Raw genomic sequence first — 21,956 nt, forward strand, 5'->3', positions numbered from 1 at the left:
TTTATTCCCCTTTCTCTCATTCTTTTCCTTCTGGGACCCCTAGAATGTGTATGTTATTCTGCTTGATGTTGTTCCATATGTCCCTTAAGCTATCTTCACTTTTTAAAATTATTTTTTATGGTTTTTGTTTGTTTGTATTTGCTGCTTCTTTGGATGATTATTTTCTGCCCTGTCTTCCAGCTGATGAAATAAAATTTATATTTAAAGGCAGGACAAGAAAAATTAAACATAAAATTCTCTCTCTGTAACTATTTGGCCTCCTCCCTCCCTCCCTAATGTGCAGTGTGCATCTGCATTACACATTAACCAGAGCTCCTAAAAATGGGAATGCCTGCTTGAGCATAAAGATCATCTTCTTCCTTTCTTCTGATGCTAGCAGTGCAACTTCTTAAAAGAACAGAGTTCTTTGCCAACTCTGTAGGGGTCATAGTGACTTTCTGTTTGCCTTGCACGTGCTTACCTGGACTATGTATCTTTGGTGAACTTTATGTAAATATCTATATTTCATTTGATGTGCTTTTAACTTCTAACAAGTGGAACAGTTCTCAGAGCTTTCTGAGAGGCTGTCTCCCAGATTTTAATCCTCAGTTTGGCTTAAATAAATATTCCTTTCTTCTTCATAACTTGATTGTTAATTGAATTTTCATTGACACAGGTCACTGATCCTAGTTTCTACTTATCTAGTGTGCCTCTGAATCCCTCCAGAGTGTTTTTCAGTTTAGCTATTGTATTCTTCAGTTCTGTGACCACTGTTTGGTACTTTCTTATATTTTTTGTCTCTTTGTTGAAGTTCTCACTGTGTTCATCCTTTCTTCTCCTGAGGTTTCTCAGTATCTTTATGACCATTACTTTGAACTCTTTATCAGGTAGATTACTTATCTCTGTTCATTAAGGTCTTTTTTTTCTGAGGTTTTATCTTGTTCTTTAATTTGGAACATATTCTTCTATCGCCTCATTTTGCTTGACTCTTTGTGTTTTTTTCTGTGTATCAGGTGAGGCAGCTATCTCTCCCAGTCTTGAAGGAGTGGTCTTGCGTTAGAAGATGATGTGCGGGGTCTAGAAGTGCCATCACCCCAGGCCACCAGAGCCAAGGGGCATCCCTTGTGTGGACTGCATGTGACAACCACCTGTGATGGGACCCTGACTGCAGTGTAGGGCTAAGTGGGGAGCAGGGAGCTCGCCCAACTGGCTGTAGCACGACTATGACTGCAAAGGAGTCTTTGAGGTTTGTCTGAACCCCAGAAGGGTCTTTCTTAGCTGCCTCCTTCCTTGGTTCTTTCTGATAAACTTCTAGTTGGTCCGCAGTTAGCTTTTTGCTCTCATGGAGCCACCAGCCTCCTCTTAATTGTTTATCACCAAATATTTATTAAGTTTTGGAGTTCACTTAAGCTTGAAACTTCCCACACATTTTTCCCAAATAAAGTCAGTTCACTTGGAGAAAGCTGTGGAGGCCTCTGTTACTATGGTACACCTTTCATTCTAGGTAAAACCTGTGTTCACCTGTTCTGGAACTGGAGCAGGAACAGTGGACCAGTTCACTCAGAATGACACCCCTGCTTTAGGAGCCAGTATTGGAGTGAGGTCAGTAGCCTATGGTCTTCTGAGCATAGGGCTTCTGTCCTTTGAGGGAACTGCAGCAGATGCAATTGGAGCCCAGTATTCTTGGCCTGGCATGCTTAGGGTAGAGTTTTTACCCTATGAATGGGGGCTGGGTAGAGATCACCAGACGTTTTAGCTACTCTTGCCTTGAACAGAGTTTCTTCAATATGGAGCTGGAGGGGATAAGAAATGTTTGCAGCTGCCACTCTCAAGGGGATATGGTAGCCTTTGTTTGGGATCTAGGGGCAGAGAGATCTCTATGTTCTTGCCTGCACTTGCCTGAGTACACTTTGTCCTATGCTGGGGTGAGAGAGGGCAGGGAGGGAGTGGGTCCTGGCTCAAATGTCATAGATTCTCGCTATTCTTCCTGAGATTTAGTAAATTTTATTGCATTAATATTTCTTGATTTATCATTTATTTCCAGATGTTTCCCTGGTAGTCTCTTCAAAAGTATATTTATTAGAAGAACTAAGCATTTCAATCTTCAACATTACCAAAGATAAAGGAAAACAAGTCTAGGCAAATACATACGAACATTCATACCAGCTTTACTTGCAATATCTAAAAACTGAACACACATCAATTGCCCATTTATTTAAGAGTGCATAAACAAAATTTGGTATATGTGTACAATGGAAAAATGGAATACTACTCAGCAATAAAAAGAATGAGTTACTTATATGTGACAAAATAAATACATCTCAGAATTATTTTACTCAGTGAAAGAAGTCTGAGAGAAAAGAGCACATAATGTATGATTCCAATATATATCATTCAGATCATTGGTTACCTGGAAATGGATTTGGAGGTGAGCATGGACTGGAAAGAGGCATAATAAATCTTTGAGAAATGAAGGAAATGTTATCTTGATGTGGTGGTGTTTTCATTGAAGCCCAAACTCACAGAATTGTGCACTTTGAATGCATACTGTTTATTTCACACCAATTATTCCTCAATAAAGTGTTTTGGAAAAAATAATGAGCAGATCTTCTTTTTAGATCCACGGATTTGCATTTTAGAGCAATGACTCAGAAATATCTTTTTTTGAATGAAGCTTTAACTTTCACCTAAAAAATAATAAGCTACACAGGAAATGGAAAATTTACAATTTACTTATTTATAATAATTATATTTATTATTTAGAATAATAAATGTTATTATTAATTAACTAATTTATTACAGATATTTCTTATATAAAAATGTGAATGTTAAAAGTAGGCTAAAACTTTTTAATGTAATTGTTGTTGGTGTAGCAGCAGCTGAGTGAGGATTCAATACCATGAACACTATCATTTAAATTAAGAAAATCTTATTAGTTATGACACTACAATCAGCTATAAGTATAAATGTAATGCCATGTCACAAGATGAGTTTAAAGAAGTAATAATATTATAGACCACTGTGGTCTTTAAGTTATTTAGGCATATTATACTAGCACTCCTTTGGGTGTAAAATACAGAACCTTTCATGCAGCACTCCTATAATGGAACAAACCTTCAATGAAAATGGTTTGTAATTGTTTTTAGTTCCAGCTCACCTAAATCCCAGGTATAGGGTCTTTGCCCACTGGACATTAGTAATCTTACATTAAACTGAGAAACCAGAGTCACTGCAAAGTCAAGACAGTTGACTGTCGAGCACATAGGCAAAACCAGAATTTGAAAGCTCAGTCTGAATCTTGTGCTTATTTTCTTAACTCTTAATGATTAACTATTATTATTCATATTTTCCTCCTCATTTTGTGAGGCAGCATTTCCCCAATGGGAGATGCTCAAACATTAGAAGTCATCATTGACTTCCACCCATTTCTCATTTTATCAACCATCAATCAATATTCAGCTTAGATTACCTGTAGTTTTAAAGATAGTCCCTCTCTTCACTGTCTCGTGTAAGACTGCCAACATTAAAGCCACTGTAACCTCTTACTTGGACAAATCACACACTTTCCATGATTATCTACTTCTTCCATGAATATTTATCTACCACAAATTACCAATGTAATTTTTATTAAATTCCAATTTGAACACAATATATCTTTAAAAAAAATCCCCAGCAGTTCCCCACTTCCAACACAATAAAGGACATCTTCCTTTTCTTGTTATATAGGTCTGCACGATTTCCATGAATTTCCTTATCTCCCACTCCTTCTCTTGTGTATTAAAAATCAGGTATTAAACTTCAGGAAGTTTAACATGTAGTTATTTAATTTCCTTTGCACAGAAACTTTTCTATTTCACCTTGCTCAATTCCACTTATGTTTTAAAATGTACTTACAAAGTTTACCCTGATCATTTAGATCAGTCATCTTAGCGGCTGTACTCTCTTTGTATTTTCTATACATGCCTTTATTCACTGGGTTTACCATATGAATGCTAGCTCTCTATTCAGCTATTTTCCCCTCAATTATTGTGAGCTCAAGTACAGAAATTATTTCTACCTAGGAATTTTTATAGGGCAAAGAGTACATCAAAATTCAGTAAATATTAATTTGATGAATGAATTCTCACTAGCGCATATATAATCAAATATGAATTATCTTTACTCTTGTTTATTTTTATTATAGTTTTCATGTGAATAGGGATAATTTTCAAAAATACTTTGTAAGTATAGTAGATATGCAAATGAGGGGGAGAAATAATAATGATTCAAGTCAGAGAAACCATGAAATAAATGTATCACTCATTTAGCCTCTGGACAATTAAGAGTTACTTACATGTCACCCTTCAGACTCTGTGCACGGCAGAGTATCTGATTCTCTCACTAAGCTTTCACGAAGATGGCTTCAGGAAATCTGATATTTTGTTCTGTCTGGCTTATTACATCACATTGTATTACCTCTACCAATTACCTACATATTCATATAACACGTGTAACTGACCCAAGATAAACAATACATCCCAACCAATAACCTCAAAGAGTCAGCAGCAAAGCTGGAATATATTTTCCTAAAAGCAAATTACATGGCAATCATTATCTTTACCCAAAATGAAGATAAAGTACAGAGAAAGTCACTCCATTCCAAAATCAACAGCCAGACAAAATATAGTCCAAATGTATTTTTTGGCTGTAATTTCATGGAATTCAAATAAATAAGCTCTCTAAGATTAAAATTTCTAAGCTCAATGCTACATTTTTTTGAGTCAGTGTTTCCGCAAGTTGTTATAATGCCCAGGTCTTTCAGTTATATTACTGTTCAGATAGAATTAAATAAAAATATCTTTTCCCCCAGGATCTTCCTTAGAGCCTCTTTGACATCTTTGTTTCTCAAGGAGTAAATCAAAGGATTCAACATGGGAGTGACGAGGGTGTAACAGAAAGAGACCACTTTACTCAGCTCTGGATATCTGTCAGGAGTGAGATACATAAAAAATACAGCACCATACAGGACACTCACGACTCCCAGGTGACAGCTGCAGGTGGAGAAGGCTTTCTTACGTCCCTCAGTGGAGGGTATCTTTAGAACTGTGGACACTATATACAAATAAGAAACAATAATAACTATGATGGTAGGCAAGATAATGATGCCAGATAAGGAGAAAGAAACCATTTTATGGATGAAGAGGTCAGAACAAGATAGTCTCTCAAGTGGGCGAGTATCACAGTAAAAGTGGTCAATGGCCCGAGAAGCACAAAAGTATAAAGTAAATGTCATGCTGGTCTGAAGAATTGAGCTGATGCAGCCACAAAAATGGGAACCAGCCACCAACTGAGCACAGAGACGTGTTGACATAGGACAGAGTAGAGGAGTGGGCTGCAGATGGCAATGACGCAGTCATAAGCCATGGCTGCCAGGAGAAATCCCTCAGTCACAATGAAGAGGGCAAAGAGAAAGAACTGGGTCACACAGCCGGCAAAGGAGATGGACTTGCTCTCAGACTAGAAGTTGATCATCACCTTGGGTACAATAACAGATGAACAGAAGAGATCAATGAAGGAGAGGCTGCCCAGGAAGAAATACATTGGCATGTTCAGCTGGAGATTGGTCATAATGATGACCATCATGACAACATTCCCTAGAAGGATCATGGCATAGACAAGCAGAAATATCAGGAAGAGGAGAATGTGGAGCTCTGGGAGGACCCTGAAGCCTGCAAGAATGAAGTCAGTCACTTCTGAGCGATTGCTTGTTCCCCTGTCAGCCATGCCAGAAACCTGCTGAGAGGCACAGGGCAAAATAAATGAAATTATGGCTTTGATTCTAGTGCCATCAATACTCTCTGAGATGTAGAAATACATTATTTACACCTTAATGAGATATTGCATATAAAAGAATTTTTATGTTAAGATGCAAGAATTGAGGTTACATATCATCTGGCTTCTGAAACTTATTCTATTAAGCAGTGAAAGAAGTTCTTTGGTTATTTTATTTAAATCATATTTTTGCAAGGAAGTCAGTAAGATAGTAGCATATTTTCTCATGTAATTTTACTCACATTCTGAATTTCTATTCTTAATATATTTATAGTTAAAAATTATGTGTATGTAAAATAAGAGTATTACATACAATCTAAATTAGGAATATTACATATTATCTAAAACAGGAGTAGTACATATAATATCAATGACAGTGTTTGAGCCATTATGATAGGCAAATCCATGTCTGAATCACAACCCAACAGTAATAACAGTAATAAATATATTTAAAATATTTTAACCTTATTACACCTCAATTTATTTAGTTTCCATTATAACTGTATTCATCTTTGAAAACAGAATAAAAGTAGATGTTATTGGTATGTTAAAATTATTAACATCAAAAAATCGCTAAGACTAGATAAAACAAAATTCTCTAAAGCTATTTCCAAATATATGTTCATTTTCTCAGATCAAAGCCACTCCCCCAATACATGCATTTTTATTGCCTCATTATAAATATTGAACTTCCATTAGTAATTGTTTAATTAAAAATATCATAATCATTTAGCCCTCCTTTTGAAGCAGAGAGAGAATCTGGTGACCATTCCAATCCTTACACTGCAGTGAATGACTTTCTACCAAAGCTGCATCAATTCAAGTGATCTCACTCTTTAGTCAGGGTGAGTAAACTTAAGGAAAGTACATAAAGGAAAGTTCCTCTCCTGAATTCTAGTATGCTTTGTACCACTTAAAATAAGGATAGTGGGGGTACTCTTGCATATTTAAGGACCATAGCAACCTTGTGTTGTCCAGAGTCCATGATCATGAGCTAGAGTATCAACAGTGGTGTTTATGTGGGCCTTAGTTATTTTCACTCCTGTGAAACCTTCTTCAGGATATTTCAGCATTGAGGTTTTGCTCACCCTCGGTAATGGATTCCACTGGGAGAGAAGTAATCATAAAGTCAATTATGAAGACATAAGTGCAGACCCCAGGGCTGTTATCCATGAGGACATCGACAAAGAAAAACTTTGTGGTAACTGTCACAGCAGGCAAATTGATAGGCAGAGAGAAACAGACTGAAAAGTCTGTACTATATGAGAAAATTTTATATAAATAAATATTTAATATTATGTAGTAAATTACATTTGCTATGATTTTAAAAGGCAAAAATTCACTCCAAATCATGGTTTTCCTGTATTTCTTGATGCATATATATTTCATGGTACACAAATTCCATCTAAATCACAAACTCAAAGTCAGATCATGCTTTGCTAATTTTATGCTTTCTTATATTAAAATGCTAATCAGTTAGAAAGTATCAGGGAATAAATGATAATATTCAATGAAATTATTTTTTAAATCTCTAGCAAAAATATTTATGAGATCAGGACTTATATTTTAAAATTCCTTAATAGCTACTGTGTGACTGCAAGGGTAGATTAAAACCAGAGACATTATACTCTATTTAACAAGCCTAATATTATAAGGATGTCATTTTTCCTAAATATTTCCATAAGTTAATTGTAATCCTATTTTTAGAAAATCTTTTTTTTTGGGGGGGGGCGGTATGCAGGCCTCTCACTGTTGTGGCCTCTCCCGTTGCAGAGCACAGGTTCTGGACACGCAGGCTCAGCAGCCATGGCTCACGGGCCTAGCCGCTCCACGTCATGTGGGATCTTCCCGGACTGGGGCATGAACCCGTGTTCCCTGCATCGGCAGGCGGATTCTCAACCACTGCGCCACCAGGGAAGCCCAAGAAAATACATTTTTAAATAAAAGTTATTTTTAGACTTTATTTGGAATTTTTTCAGTATATAGATTGAAAAATGATATGAGGCTAGAACTTCTCTTTATTATAATACAGTATTATTAACAGTGTAGGAAGAGAAAGAAGCTTAGGAATTTTAAACAGGAAAATGTTAATAATTAAGGTGAATAGAGGCCCATGAAATTTGGAAAGGCTGGAGGAACTTCTAGCTGAAACTCTTGTAATGACTCTTAGAACAATATAGAATCCACAAAGAGAGGCTACCATTGCAGGTACGATTTAAAAACATAGTACCATTGACTGTGATCCAAGGATCAGATACACAGAAGCAAAACTATGTCATTACTTTCTTATCCATCAAAATAGCTTCTCTAGGAAGTTGGAGGTTCAACAAGACTTCAGAGAAAAACCCACATGTTTCCATGACTTCCTAACCGGTAGAAAAGTCAAAATGAACAGAACATTGATCCCAAATACACTGTGCCCTTCCAAATTCTAACTCTGTATGGATCTAACTGGTATGGTAAAATCTGCATCAAGAACCTTAGTAGCAAGGAGACATTTTAACTTTTTAACATCTCCATCTAAAAAGCACCTGGAGAGGAGCTTTGGTATCTAATCCAATATACTTTTTCTAATTCCCTAAACTTCTCACAATACCATTAGCAATAACAACATGCTAATGATTATAAATACACAAGAAACACTTACTGGCGTTCACAATAAGTGGGACGAACCCTCAACAAATTCAAAGACTGAAATCATTCAGTATATGTTCTTTGATCATGGTCAACTTAATATAGACATGAATAACAAATAGATAACTAGAAAGCATGGACATTAAAAATAAACACTGCCAGGGCTTCCCTGGTGGCGCAGTGGTTGAGAGTCCGCCTGCCGATGCAGGGGACACGGGTTCGTGCCCCGGTCCGGGAAGATCCCACATGCCGCGGAGCGGCTAGGTCCGTGAGCCATGGCCGCTGAGCCTGCGCGTCCGGAGCCTGTGCTCCACAACGGGAGAGGCTGCAACAGTGAGAGGCCCGCGTACCGCAAAAAAATAAAAATAAATTTAAAAATAAAATAAATAAACACTGCCTAAAAGTCCATGGATAAAAAGGAAATCAAACTATCTTTTTATTTAGTTTAAACTGTAATAAATTGTGATATATCTAAACATCTGGGGTGCAGAAAAAGAAGTACTTGGTGGGATAAATAAAGCCCTATAAGTAACTATTATGAAGGAGCAAGGCAGGAATATAAATAGACTAATTGTCTATTAGTTACGTAAAAGAGAAAACAGCCAGTCCAAAGAAAGTAAAATAAAATAAAAGAAGGTAAATAATATAGGTAAAAATTAGTTATATCGAAATATATAGATAGTATATTTACATGGCTTAATATTGAGTTTTTGAAAGATTAGTAAGATGTATAAAACCCTAGCCAACTTAACAAAGGAAATACAGCAACACGGAATCACAAGTTTCAGGAATGAAAAGGGGATAGCACTACAAATCCTCCTAATATTAAAAAAAAGGCCGTAGTAAATAATATTTTTAACCAGAAATGATGATTTTTTTAAATAAAGGTATTTTAAATAGAATGAAATGATATATAAATGATAAATATGAATTTTTAAATGTCAATTAATTTGCTGATATAAACTACTGTATATAAAATAGATAAACAACAGGGTCCTATTGTAACATACAGGGAACTATATTCAATATTCTTTATTACAGGATGGGGGGGAGGGGAGAAATTGTTGAAAATACTTTTGTTTGAAAATCGCATCAGTTCAAAGTGATATACCTGACTTTCTGGTGTTTGGGGTTGGCCTACCTCAGTTTGCCCCGCTGGATTAGAGTAAAGAGTATCCTAACCCAGACTTTAGGCAGCGCAGCCCAGACCTCTACCAAAAAAAGCATGGGGAGAAAGGTCCTTTTGCATCCGCATTCACAGGTCCACCAGACCCAGCCCCTGCGAGGGATTGCCTGGAATACAGATGGGCCACCTCCCACCACAGCCACTTAGGGCTTTTAGCGCACCTCAAGAGAGGACTACAGGGTCACTGTTCCCCGGACCATGAGCAGGTACAGCTAGACACTGGCTTGGTTGCAAATTGAAGCAAGTTGTCTGTCTAAACCGCAAACCGAGTTTCAAAGAGAACACTGCTGTCTGTTTGGCAAACCCCCAAGAGGTCCTTATATTTTTTGTGAGGAGCCTTGGAAGGAATATGGATGACAGATTCTGACAACTGTTGAGGCCAACTGTGTGCAGATCCTGACCTCCCTAGACCTTGCATGGATAAAGGGGGCACTATGGGTTTTGCCCCACTTTACGGAAGAACAGAGAGAGGCTCAGGGAAGTGAAGTAACTTGCCCAAGAGGAGAAGAAGAATAGAGATTTGAACACAAGACAGCCTGACCCCTCTGGGTAATGGGGTTATCAACCATCTTGCTCAGTGGTCACCAATAAGGAAGTGACACTTCCCAGGATGGGAGAAGGAGGGCAAACCTCCGTCAGAAATCAAGAAATCGGGAGTGACCAGTGTCTGCTGATTATTATCCACCAAAATGACAATAAGCCAGAGATGCAAGCCAGCCCATGGCCTGAGCAGTAGAGGACCCCTGGGAGCTGCCCCCAGGCAACTGGAACTGAGACATTTCAATCTCAGTTTTTTCCCAGGAAATGCTCAGGACCTCTCTGAGCCTCCACGTGTTTGGCTGTAAAACAGAAATAGTACTGCCTTCCAGGGTTCCTGTGAGGATGAGCTGAGAGCAAGCACATAAGGCACCAGCCTGGTGTTTGACTCCAGCTTTGCCAGCACCCAGACAGAGGTTTGTCAGTTTTCTCATCTCCAGCTTGCTCTCCACTCACCTTAAAACTACAGGTCCAAGTACAGAAAGTGGTTTCTAAGAGAAGGGCCTCTCCTTGTTTCCAGGCATCCTACTCATATTGTTGGGAAAACATCTCAAGGCCACATAGGACTTTAAGAAACAAAACTAATGACAGCAATCCCACCTGTAACTGAAATGTGTGGTAATAATGCTGAGTTTTTATTTCAACCCAACACAAAGCTGTGCCACCACGAAATCCGCGTCAGCCTCGTTCGGAGCGTGCATGGGACTTGGGGGAGCATGGATTCTGCAGGAAACCCCAGAGCTCCACCCCGCCCACTGCCTAGTGGGGTGGGAAACCTCAAGTGGAGCCCAGTCCTCGACTCCTGCACCATTGACCGTGGCAGCAAAACCCTGAGCCAGACAGGATCTGCGTCTCCTTGTCCAAAACATGACATAACTTCTCTGCAAATATGCTCTGACACTCCGGCACTTCAGTGGCCTGCAGAGAATCACTCTCACCAAGTGTTATCAATGACACAGCTGAAAACCAGAAAGAGCTCCTTTCCTAGCCACAGGACTACTGCAATCCCCTGCTTCATACTGTACTTGGGGAAACCGAGGCCCAGAAGTCTAAGCCTCACAAGGCACCCCAGAAGATGAGGCCAGAGAGGCTGGGACAGGGACTCCTCACTCCCCAGACCATGCAACCCTAACAAATTAAACCACTTCACTTTGAGCTACTCCCACTGGTCTTAAGGACCCCACTCTGGGAGGTTGGGGTGTACACAGAATTATAAAGAGAAACCCAAGTTGGAGACTCAGATTGCTAATCAGTAGCAAAATATCCCAGGGACCCTAGTCCTGCCCTGAACTCACAGACTGAGAAGGTAAAGGAAGAACTGCCGGGCTAGCACCCGACCTTCCCGGGCACAGACCCCCGCCCCCACGGCAAGGCACCTGCACAGGCCACTTGGCCATCGAACCAAACAGAGAGGGTCCGGTCCCCACCCCATTCCCAGGCTGTCTCTCTGGGGAAGAACAGTCATTGAAGATGACGAGATACATTTTCTCTGAACTAGGCAAGCCTTCAAAGAGAACCAGAAAGGGCTGTTTCATCTCCACCTTCAGGCACATATCCAGGCAGCAGCAATTGCCACCAGAAGCAGGAGCCAAGCCACCAAAAGTGTGGAAGGACACGGAGGCCGGAGAGGGGCGAGGCAACAGGGAGGAGTTACTGATCAGAGGGCTGGGACATGGGGCCCTGCTGCTCCGCTCCTACAGAGACCTCTGCCCTGGGCCGGACAGTCACACGGGTGTGGGAGAGGTAGCCGAGCTTTCCTGAGGCCAAAGGTCCTCCCACACACAGCCTGGCCACCCGTAACCGTGGCGCTTCCCGTAACGTGACCAACAGTTTACAAATCCCTTCAGAGGCTTTTATCCACCTCAAATCCAGGAGGTAGGGATCATCGTCTCCATTCTACAGAGAAGGAAACTGAGGTACGTGGAGACGAAAAGCCAGGATCCATTCCAAGCACATATTCCTCTGCGAAGTCTTAACAGCCTCGGTTGAGAAAGGTCCCCGGACCCTGAGAAGGGCAGGACTAAGAGCCAACCAGGAAGGCTCTGAGCCCTGGTCCTCTGGCCCAGCCGCCTGTGCCCCTTCCCAGCGGGCAGGCAGCACGGAGAAGCCCGGGAGGAATTCCAGCCCCAGCACACACGTGAACGCTGCTCAGGTTTGAGGCTGCCTGTTGTCCCAAATAAGAGGGGAAATTTCACTTTTGCGCAAAAGGCCTTTCAGGGTTTTGTTTTGTTTGTTTTTCCATGAAAAACTTCCCACTCCCGGACAAGGGTTTTCAGGCTGGGATGCGGCGCCTCCAGCCAGCCCCACAGTTCCAGCCTCTAATACTCATAACTCCGCTGGAGAGAAACTTTTCTGGGGTCTGGTGGGTACCGGGCCCACTGCTGATTCCACGCCTCCATCTCTTAACCAGAAAATCACCACCCAAAGCCCCACTGCAGGTGGGCTCGGGATCTCTCTGCCCAGAGCCGGATGCCAGCTGGAAGAGGGCTCTAGAGTGGCGGCCACCTGTGGGGGAAGGGGTTGTGCACCCGAGACCCGCGCTACCCGGCCGGTGCCTTCCTTACCGTGCAGGCCGTTGGGGATGCTTCTGTGGTGAAATGGCGCCAACAGGTCGTCCAGGGACATGCAAGTGGCGACGGCCTTGTTTGCGGGCCCTGTGCGGTCCGGGGGACAGCAGCGGGGCCGGGAAGTGCTGGTGGGCCTCTGGGCTGTTTCTGTCGCCCATGTATCCCGCCGCACCGCCCGCCATTGGCCCGCTCAAGCCGGCCTGGCCATAGATGGAGCTGCGGGAGCCGCCGCCGCCGCCGCCCGCGCTCCCGGTACAGCAGCAGCAGCTGCTCGGTGAGCTCCAGGTTCCCGCGCAGCAGGGCCTCTGGGTGCGCCTCGAGTTCGCGCAGCTTCCGCGGTCACGGGCCACCTCGTGGCACACGGCGCCGGCTGCGTGGCGCCCCAAGGACTGCCACAGGGCGCGGGCCTGCGCCCCTTCTGGCGGTCGTCATCCAGGAAGCAGCAGGCTCGCGCAGCCGCTGATTCACGTGGAGCATCAGGCCGCCGCACTCCAGCACGAGGCCCACCTTCTCGGGCGCTGGGCGCCAGCTCCTCCTCGCTCCAGGCGGTGTCGGAAGAGCTGAGCCAAGTGCCGGACCAGGAGCCCTTCTAGTTTTCCAAAGGTCGGGTAAGTTTACGAATTAATAATTTCCTCTCTTAGTTTTCTTTTTGCATTATGATAGAAAACACATTACTGGTCAGAGAGACATTTAGGTCCCTTTCAGAGGGAATGGCCACTACTCCGGTTTTCCTCCCCAGGAGAGAATTTCTCTCAGGACCCATCACGGGTATGCTTGTTGGTCTAATCAATAAAAAAGTACAGAGAACTAAAGAGAGAGAGAGAGAGAGAGAGAGAGAGAGAGAGAGAAGCTACGTTTTTTCCCTAGTACTTGTTCATTTTAACAAATTTAACTCATGATCTAAACAGTGAGGAAATGCAATCCACGTTGCAAAATTACTTCCTGTTAAACAAATATTTGCTTCTTTTCATACTTTTGTGTATTCATGAATTACTTGATTTCATAGTTGGTAGAGGGTTTACTCTACTGTAAGGAGTACAAGGAATCATATCCAGTCATGAGACTGTCTCATATTCTCCAAACTCTTTTCTTTTAGATGGTTTTAGTTACGTTTCTGTCTTTTAAAAGAAAAATGTTTCTGTTGAAACCAGAAATGTGTTTACGTAACAAATGAAGTGGCTTTGAGTTTAGTTTCTGGAGAACTGTCATTTTAATTTCCTGCTACTGTGGTTTTTCATGGTGTTTGATGAGTTGTTTCTCTGCTGGTACTTTGAAGTAGTGAACACCTTTCTTCTTTAGGAAAAGCTGCTTAAAAAAAAAAAAAGATTATGATTCAACAGGTTAGTAATTAGCGATCTTCCTCTTGTTTTCAGTAGGTGGTACTATAGCACCAGTTTTCGGTTCCTCTTACGTGAATTGCCTCTGGTTATATTAGAGATTTGACACTTTCCACCCTCCACTACCTCTGCCAGAGGTAGTTGCCCGGTGCCCTCGTTGTTTCTGCTTGTGCATCCAGGTTCACTGGTGCCTTGCTGCTGCTGTGGCGAATGTTACCACCTGGAGTTCTGGGATGGCTGGCATCTCTGCCACCTTCGGGGTCTCCTGGGATGCAGGCTTCACCACCCCAGGGGGAAGGCAAAAGTTTCGGGGAAGCTGTGGTCACGGGTTCCTCTGCTGCATCTGGAGTTGCTGAGTTCATAGGTGCCGCTGCTGTGGGCAAGGGGCCAGAGTCACGGGTGCCTCTCCGGCTGAAGAAATGGGGTGGCGGGCTCTGCTGTCGCCTGATTTCTTGTGGCTGTGGTCGCTATTGCATCCTGCAGGCCTGAGTCATGTGTGCCACCTTCCCTGCAGCCACCGGCTTCTCTGGGACTACAAGCTCAGCTGGGGGTCTGGGACCACATGTGCCAGCTCGGCTTATCCCCTGGCTCTGCCTCCTCTGTGTTTCCAGCCCACCCTCGCTTTAGATGTGCAGATGTGTGGCATTCTCTGGTGTCCTGGTGTGTTGGGGAGAGGAACCTTTGTTGAATTATGGATGTTTTACTGGTTGTAGATTGAAGGGGAGAAACAAAGAGAACGTCTCACATCACTATGGTGCTGACTTAAAATTTTTTATCCAGTGTATCTTATTAAAACTTTGATTTTTAACTTTTTATGTAGCATTTTATAGCTGTGACTTTTTAAAACTTCAGCTTTTCCCCCCACTCCCACATATACAGTAGGCACCACATTTTGAAATGGGAGGGATTTACCTCATTTACATTGACTGTAAAGATCTGTTATTGTTCTTTACTTTTGCCATTTTAATATCTTTGTTCTATGTTCCTCTTTTTGTATTTTGCTTTTAAATAAATAATTACACATTCACTTTCATCTTTGAGAAATATAAGCTTAAATTATATGCATCACTTATGTTTATGTATAGGAATTTACTCTCTGTTTATGTTTGTTTACCCTCTTATTTAAAATTGAATTTTCTTAAATATTTGATCTATATATTATACTTTTTTTTTTTTTTTTTTTTTTTTTTTTTTTGCGGTACGCGGGCCTCTCACCGCTGCGGCCTCTCCCGTCGCGGAGCACAGGCTCCAGACGCACAGGCCCAGCGGCCATGGCCCACGGGCCCAGCCGCTCCGTGGCACGTGGGATCCTCCCGGACTGGGGCACGAACCCGCGTCCCCCACATCGGCAGGCGGACCCTCAACCACTGCGCCACCGGGGAAGCCCCATGATCTATATATTATACATTTAGAACAGAGAGTATCTATATAGTATACATTTAATACAGAAGACTGTATTATAATTTTTCTTCAACCACCAAACATAGTTTAGGAAACTCAAGAGAAGTCTATTATATTTACCCACAATGTAGTATATCATCCACAATATATTATATATTATGCTTTGAATTTCAGTTTTTCTATGAAATCTCTTATAGCTGAGATTTTTATAAATCAGATTTCCTTTTCTTTGTCACAAATGTAATTCTCTTAAAATAACGGTAGTATATCTCATTTACATTCATTGTTAAATCTATTTTACTTTTGTCATTTTTTAATATTTTCTTATTCTATATATGTTCCTTTTTTGTATGTTGTTTTAGAGAAAATAATACTTCTGCTATTTCCATCTTTGAGAAGTATAAGCCTATATTACATCACTTGTGTCTATAGTTAGCAAATGTATCACATTTTTACCTTTCGACTTTTAAGATTCAACAAATTATTAAAACTCATCTTTTACTTTTAGATGAAAAAAAGTATTGTTCTCCAAGCTATGTAAAATTAAACATATGTCAAATGTTCTTATATGTAAACAAATGATTTGGAATGTAACAGATTTTTTTCCAGAAAATATTATTGTATCATTTAACAGATGAGAAACAGAGGTCATTATAATTTTATAGATATTTAACTTATATACTTTATATGCCCATATAGAGAAATATTTTAATTTTTAAAAGTCAAGTAACACTTATGAGAATCATATATTACTCAATGCTGTGTCATCTCTTCTGTTGCACTTTAAATGGATTGTATTTGTTTATTTTTGTTTCCTGCAGTAGCAAGTGAATGTCTCCTTAACAAAGACTACATCCTATTTTCAGTGACTCTAAGGGCTTAGAGTCTCACTTTGACTAAAAACTTCGATTCCTTTAAACAGTTAACATTAGTAAGAAAAAGAGTTATAAAATATGAGGAAACTGATTAAAGAATAAATAGAATGGTGTGATCCAGCCAAGGATGTGCAGAACGGCCCAGGATTCATGGAGGGTTCTTGCTCCAGAAGCAAACACTTAATGCAAACACTTAAAACACTGCCGCCATCTGGTGGCTACTGGCGACTCTGACTAAATCTAAGGCAAAGATTCTAGGTGCTATGATAGAATGGAACTTCCAGAATGGTTAAGAATTCCAATTATTTCCTAGTTACTTGGTTTCCATCCCCATCATATAGTCCTGAGGGGGGGAGGTTGGCTGGAAATAACTAGCAATGTGCAAAGCCCCCAACACCTCCCTGTCTCCCTAGATAAAGTCGTCTCTGGCATTGTCAGTCCTGTTTTTCCTCCACTCCTTCAGTTCTTTCCCTCACCAAAAATAAGTCCTGTAAGATCCCATCCCTGTTTCAAAAAAGGGATGAACAGAAAATGGAAAATATTTGCCAATTATGTTATATCTGAATTTGTCTTATCTTAAGATACCTTTTCACGGGGTTTTACTGAATTTTATTTAGAATTATTGTGTATATGTTCATCATCAAGACAAAGCATTATTTGGTTTCCTCATACTAATAATGTCACATTTTAGACTCAAGCTTGTCTTAACATCATTTAAAGATGGTGGATTTTTCCTTTTTTTAATTCTGAAGAGGAGATTGTATAACACTGAAATTATTCCCTGTTTCAAGGTTTTCAAGAACTAATGGGAGTTACCATCTGACAAGGGGTTTTTATTATAGGAAGAGTTTTGACTTATGATTCAATTACTTTAGTGGTTACCAAAATGGGTGATAATCAAAATATTTAACAGCTTGTTCAGTAATCATTTATACAAGTGTTTGTATATCAATAAATAAATCAATAATAAATATAGTCCCTTTTGTATACTTACTAAACTTCTTACTAGTGATGAAGTTTTTAACACAAATCATTTTAAAGTTTTCTAAACCATTTATTGATTATTTTTGCAAATTGTTGTGGGGAAACTTTGGCTTGACATACTATCACTAAATGCTGTCTGAACCACAGTTTGTATTCCCCACAGTTATCAAAGGGGACTAGATGAGGCCAGACATTAAATTGAAAGTCGTTAGATGATGTGATATTTGAAAAAGTAGTCTTCTTTAACAAAATTGTTCATAATGCTGAATATCTCCTGGCGTCTACTAAACTAATATCAATTATATTTATAATTTTCTAACTCTTTGTCTTGTTCCTGAGCTTCAGATAAACTCTTTCAGACTTTCATCATTAAGGGTGATGTTACCCCTAGATTTTTCACAGATGCCTTTTATCAGGCTGAGGAAAGTTACTGAGAATTATAAGGAATAAATGTCTGGTTTTGTGTGTACATATTCTCCTTTCTACCTTGTTAACATAGTAAATTACATTATTTTTGAACATTAAACCAGCTTTGCATTCCTGGGATAACATCTACTTGGTCATAGTGTATTATCCCTTTGATCCTTTGTTGGATTGAATTTACTAAATTTTTGTTTAGAGATTTTGCATTAATGTTCACAGCAGATATTGACCTGTAGTTTTCTTCTTTTGTTCTGTTTCTGTCTGGTTTAATGCCAACTTTATACTGACTTCATAGAATAAGTTAGGAGGTATTCCCTCATTTAAATCCCATGGAAAAGTTTATGTAGAATTGTTATTAAGGTCTTACTTATGTATTTAGTAGAATTCACCAGTGAACTGGAGTTTTTCTTTGTGGGACAGTTTTTAACTATAATTTTAACTTTTTGAATTACTCAGTGTAATAAACTGGGGCAGTCATTGGGCTTGCCACATTTAAAGACATTTCAGGAATCACTGTCCTTCACTGCCTATTCTCCAATGTCTTGAAAAATATATATATATTGGTATGTATATGTGTGTCTATGTGGCATATGTATCAGAGGGGAGAAGGAGAGAGGGAGGAGAGAGACAGCCAGAGCGAGAGTGAGAGAAAGAGACTCTCTGTTGCTATTGATTTAGGCAGTGGAGTAAATCTGGTTCCTTTTACTTTTTCTTGGCCAGAATCAGAAGTCAACTCCTTTATTTTGCAAATCAAATTAAGCTTCTTTTCCAATCTGCCTGAGTAGTAGAATGGCAGTGATTTTAATTATGTATAAATGTAAAGAAACTAAAGGAATGCCTGGGAATTGGGGGTGAACCTGGTTATATAAGCAGCATTTAGTGATCTGGTTTTGGTATCCACTGGCATCAGAAAAATAAGAAATGAGTTATATTTGTTACATGTTTGTGTTGAACAGAGACAGAAATTTCTGCAAGTGATATTTGTAAAACAATGCAATGAAGGGTGAAAAATATCCTTCCAGAAGAAAATTTATAATTAATAATAACTTTGATTGACCTTGAGTGAAAATATTGCTATTCTGCCAGGAAGCAATAAGAAGACCAAATTCACTGGTCCTCAAATTTCTAAGTAGGGACTGACTTCATTAGAGTCAGTTGAGAATCTTCAAAAATAAATGAATGATCCCCAAACTAGTCTCAATAGACTTTTCAATATTGAGACTAATTACGAATGAGGTGTGATCCAGGAATCAGTATTAAGAGCGAAACAAAACAAAACCTCCCCAGCTGATTCTGAGGTATGGGGAAGTTTGGCAAACACTGACCTAATTGACCTCCAGGGCCCTTTTTGCTTTTCAGAAAGACCACACATTTATATATGTGTGTGTATATGTATACATATATATATATTTCTAATTTACTTTCTTGTTTGTAAGAATAACTACATGGCTAGATCAAAGGATTTAGAACTTATTATGGTAGGTAGTACGTAGGAGGGATTTTTTGTTTGGTCTTTGCATAATATAAAGTGTAGGATATTTCTTGATGTCAAACTGAAGAGTCAGTCTAGGATTCTCTTTTGGTTCTAGTAAGTAAAAATGAAGTACATGAGACTTAGAAATAAATAGGTCTACTTACTGAGTGCACTCAGTTGAATAAATCTAATGTATACTGTTGAACATATTGCAATTAACTTCACTTTCTTCAAAGCTTCCTTTAAAGGAATAATGAGCTATTAAAATTCTTCAGTGAAGTTTCTTTTGGTATCTCCCGGATCTCAAGTAAGGTACTTGATTTTTTAAAATCTCAACTTTTTCTGAAGATAGTTTTCTTAATTTAGAAAAAAAATTTTTTTTCTGTTCAGTCTCTCATATATCCACTGTTAATGAGCACTTTATATTTCCCAGGTCCTACATATTTTATTTAATTTATATACATCACTTAATTTAATCCTTTCAATACCATCTTATAGGATAGATGTTCTAAGACATATTTTGCTGATGAGAAAACAGAATTTCATGGAATATGAACAATTTGCCCAAGACTACTTATCCAGTGGCAGGACATGGATTAAAACTTAGATTTATGTGAATTAAACGCCACACTTTTAACTAAGAAGACATTTTTGACTTCATAAAAAATAGTAACAGAAGCTAAATTAGTTTCATCTTTTCTGACTCTATTGTAATTTTGATTTTATAAAAATGTCCAAATTAAAATGTGACTTCAAATATGATATTAATTTCCTTGATGGGAAGATTGGTTTTGATATTTCAGAAATTAAAGATAGTAATGGGCACAAATTTATAACATAGAATTTCTTCTTTTCCACTTGGATTAAATTTTTCAGATAGACCTCCATTCTGTTCTCAATAGTGGCTGTATCAATTTACATTCCCACCAACAGTGCAAGAGGGTTCCCTTTTCTCCACACCCTCTCCAGCATTTATTGTTTGTACATATTTTGATGATGGCCATTCTGACCGGTGTGAGGTGATATCTCATTGTAATTTTGATTTGCATTTCTCTAATGATTAGTGATGTTGAGCATCCTTTCATGTGTTTGTTGACAATCTGTATATCTTTTTGGAGAAATGTCTATTTAGGTCTTCTGCCCATTTTTGGATTGGGTTGTTTCCTTTTTGGTGTTGAGCTGCATGAGCTGCTTGTAAACTTTTGAGGTTAATCCTTTGTCAGTTGCTTCATTTGCAAATATTTTCTCCCATTCTGAGGGTTGTCTTTTCATCTTGTTTATGGTTTCCTTTGCTATGCAAAAGCTTTTAAGTTTCATTAGGTCTCATTTGTTTATTTTTGTTTTGATTTCCATTTCTCTAGGAGGTGGGTCAAAAAGGATCCTGCTGTGATTTATGTCATAGAGTGTTCTGCCTATGTTTTCCTCTAAGAGTTTTATAGTCTCTGGCTAAAGGTCTTTATTCCATTTTGAGGGTTTTTTTGTGTGTATGGTGTTAGGAAGTGTTCTAATTTCATTCTTTTACATGTAGCTGTCCAGTTTTCCCAGCACCACTTACTGAAGAGGCTGTCTTTTCTCCATTTTATACTCTTGCCTCCTTTTTCAAACATAAGGTGACCATATATGCATGGGTTTATCTCTGGACTTTCCATCCTGTTCCATTTATCCATATTTCTGTTTTTGTGCCAGTACCATACTATCTTGATTACTGTAGCTTTGTAGTATAGTCTGACTACTATAGTATAGTCCATTTTTCTTTATCAAGATTGTTTTGGCTATTTGGGGTGTTTTGTGCTTCCATACAAACTGAAATTTTTTTGTTCTAGTTCTGTGAAAAATGCCATTGGTAATTTGGTAGGGATTGCATTGAATCTATAGATTGCTTGGATAGTATAATCATTTTCACAAGGTTGATTCTTCCGATCCAAGAACATGGTATATCTCTCCATCTGTTTGTATCACTTTAATTTCTTTCATCAGTGTCTTATAGTTTTCTGCATACAGGTCTTTTGTCTCCTTAGGTAGGTTTATTCCTAGGTATTTTATTCTTTTTGTTGCAATGATAAATGGGAAGGTGTCCTTAATTTCTCTTTCAGAGTTTTCATCATCAGTGTATAGGAATGCAAGAGATTTCCGTGCATTAATTTTGTATCCTGTTACTTAACCAAATTCATTGATTAGCTGTAGTGGTTTTCTGGTAGCATCTTTAGGATTCTCTATGTATAGCATCATGTCATCTGCAAACAGGGACAGCTTCACTTCTTTTCCAATTTGGATTCCTTTTATTTCTTCTCTGATTGCTATGGCTAAAACTTCCAAAACTATGTTGAATAATAGTGGTGAGAGTGGACACCTTGTCTTGTTTCTGACCTTAGAGGAAATGGTTTCAGTTTTTCACCATTGAGAATGATGTTGGCTGTGAGTTTGTCATATACAGCCCTTATTACATTGTGGTAAGTTCCCTCTATGCCTACTTTCTGGAGGGTTTTATCATAAATGGGTGTTGAATTTTGTCAAAAGCTTTTTCTTCATCTATTGAGATGGTCATATGGTTTTTAATTCTTCAGTTTGTTAATATGGTGTATCACACTGATTGATTTGCATATATTGAAGAATCCTTGCAACCCTGGGATAAATCCCACTTGATCATGGTGTATGATCCTTTTAATGTGTTGTTGGATTCTATTTGCTAATATTTTGTTGAGGATTTTTCCATCTATATTCATCAGTGATATTGGTCTGTAATTTTCT

The 21,956-nt window shown here is 39.3% G+C and overlaps 1 protein-coding gene across 1 annotated transcript; it reads right to left on the reverse strand.

Moving 5' to 3' along the window:
* Positions 1-4,780: 4,780 nt before the first annotated feature.
* OR9K2 (olfactory receptor family 9 subfamily K member 2) lies at positions 4,781-5,772 on the reverse strand. The gene is given in 2 exon segments (XM_059081524.1): positions 4,781-5,331; positions 5,334-5,772. Coding segments are annotated over 2 exon segments (960 nt in total). The 5' UTR covers positions 5,743-5,772.
* Between the last annotated feature and the right edge of the window lie 16,184 nt (positions 5,773-21,956).

The sequence above is a fragment of the Kogia breviceps genome, chromosome 12, assembly GCF_026419965.1.
Source record: "Kogia breviceps isolate mKogBre1 chromosome 12, mKogBre1 haplotype 1, whole genome shotgun sequence".
NCBI lineage: Eukaryota > Metazoa > Chordata > Mammalia > Artiodactyla > Physeteridae > Kogia > Kogia breviceps.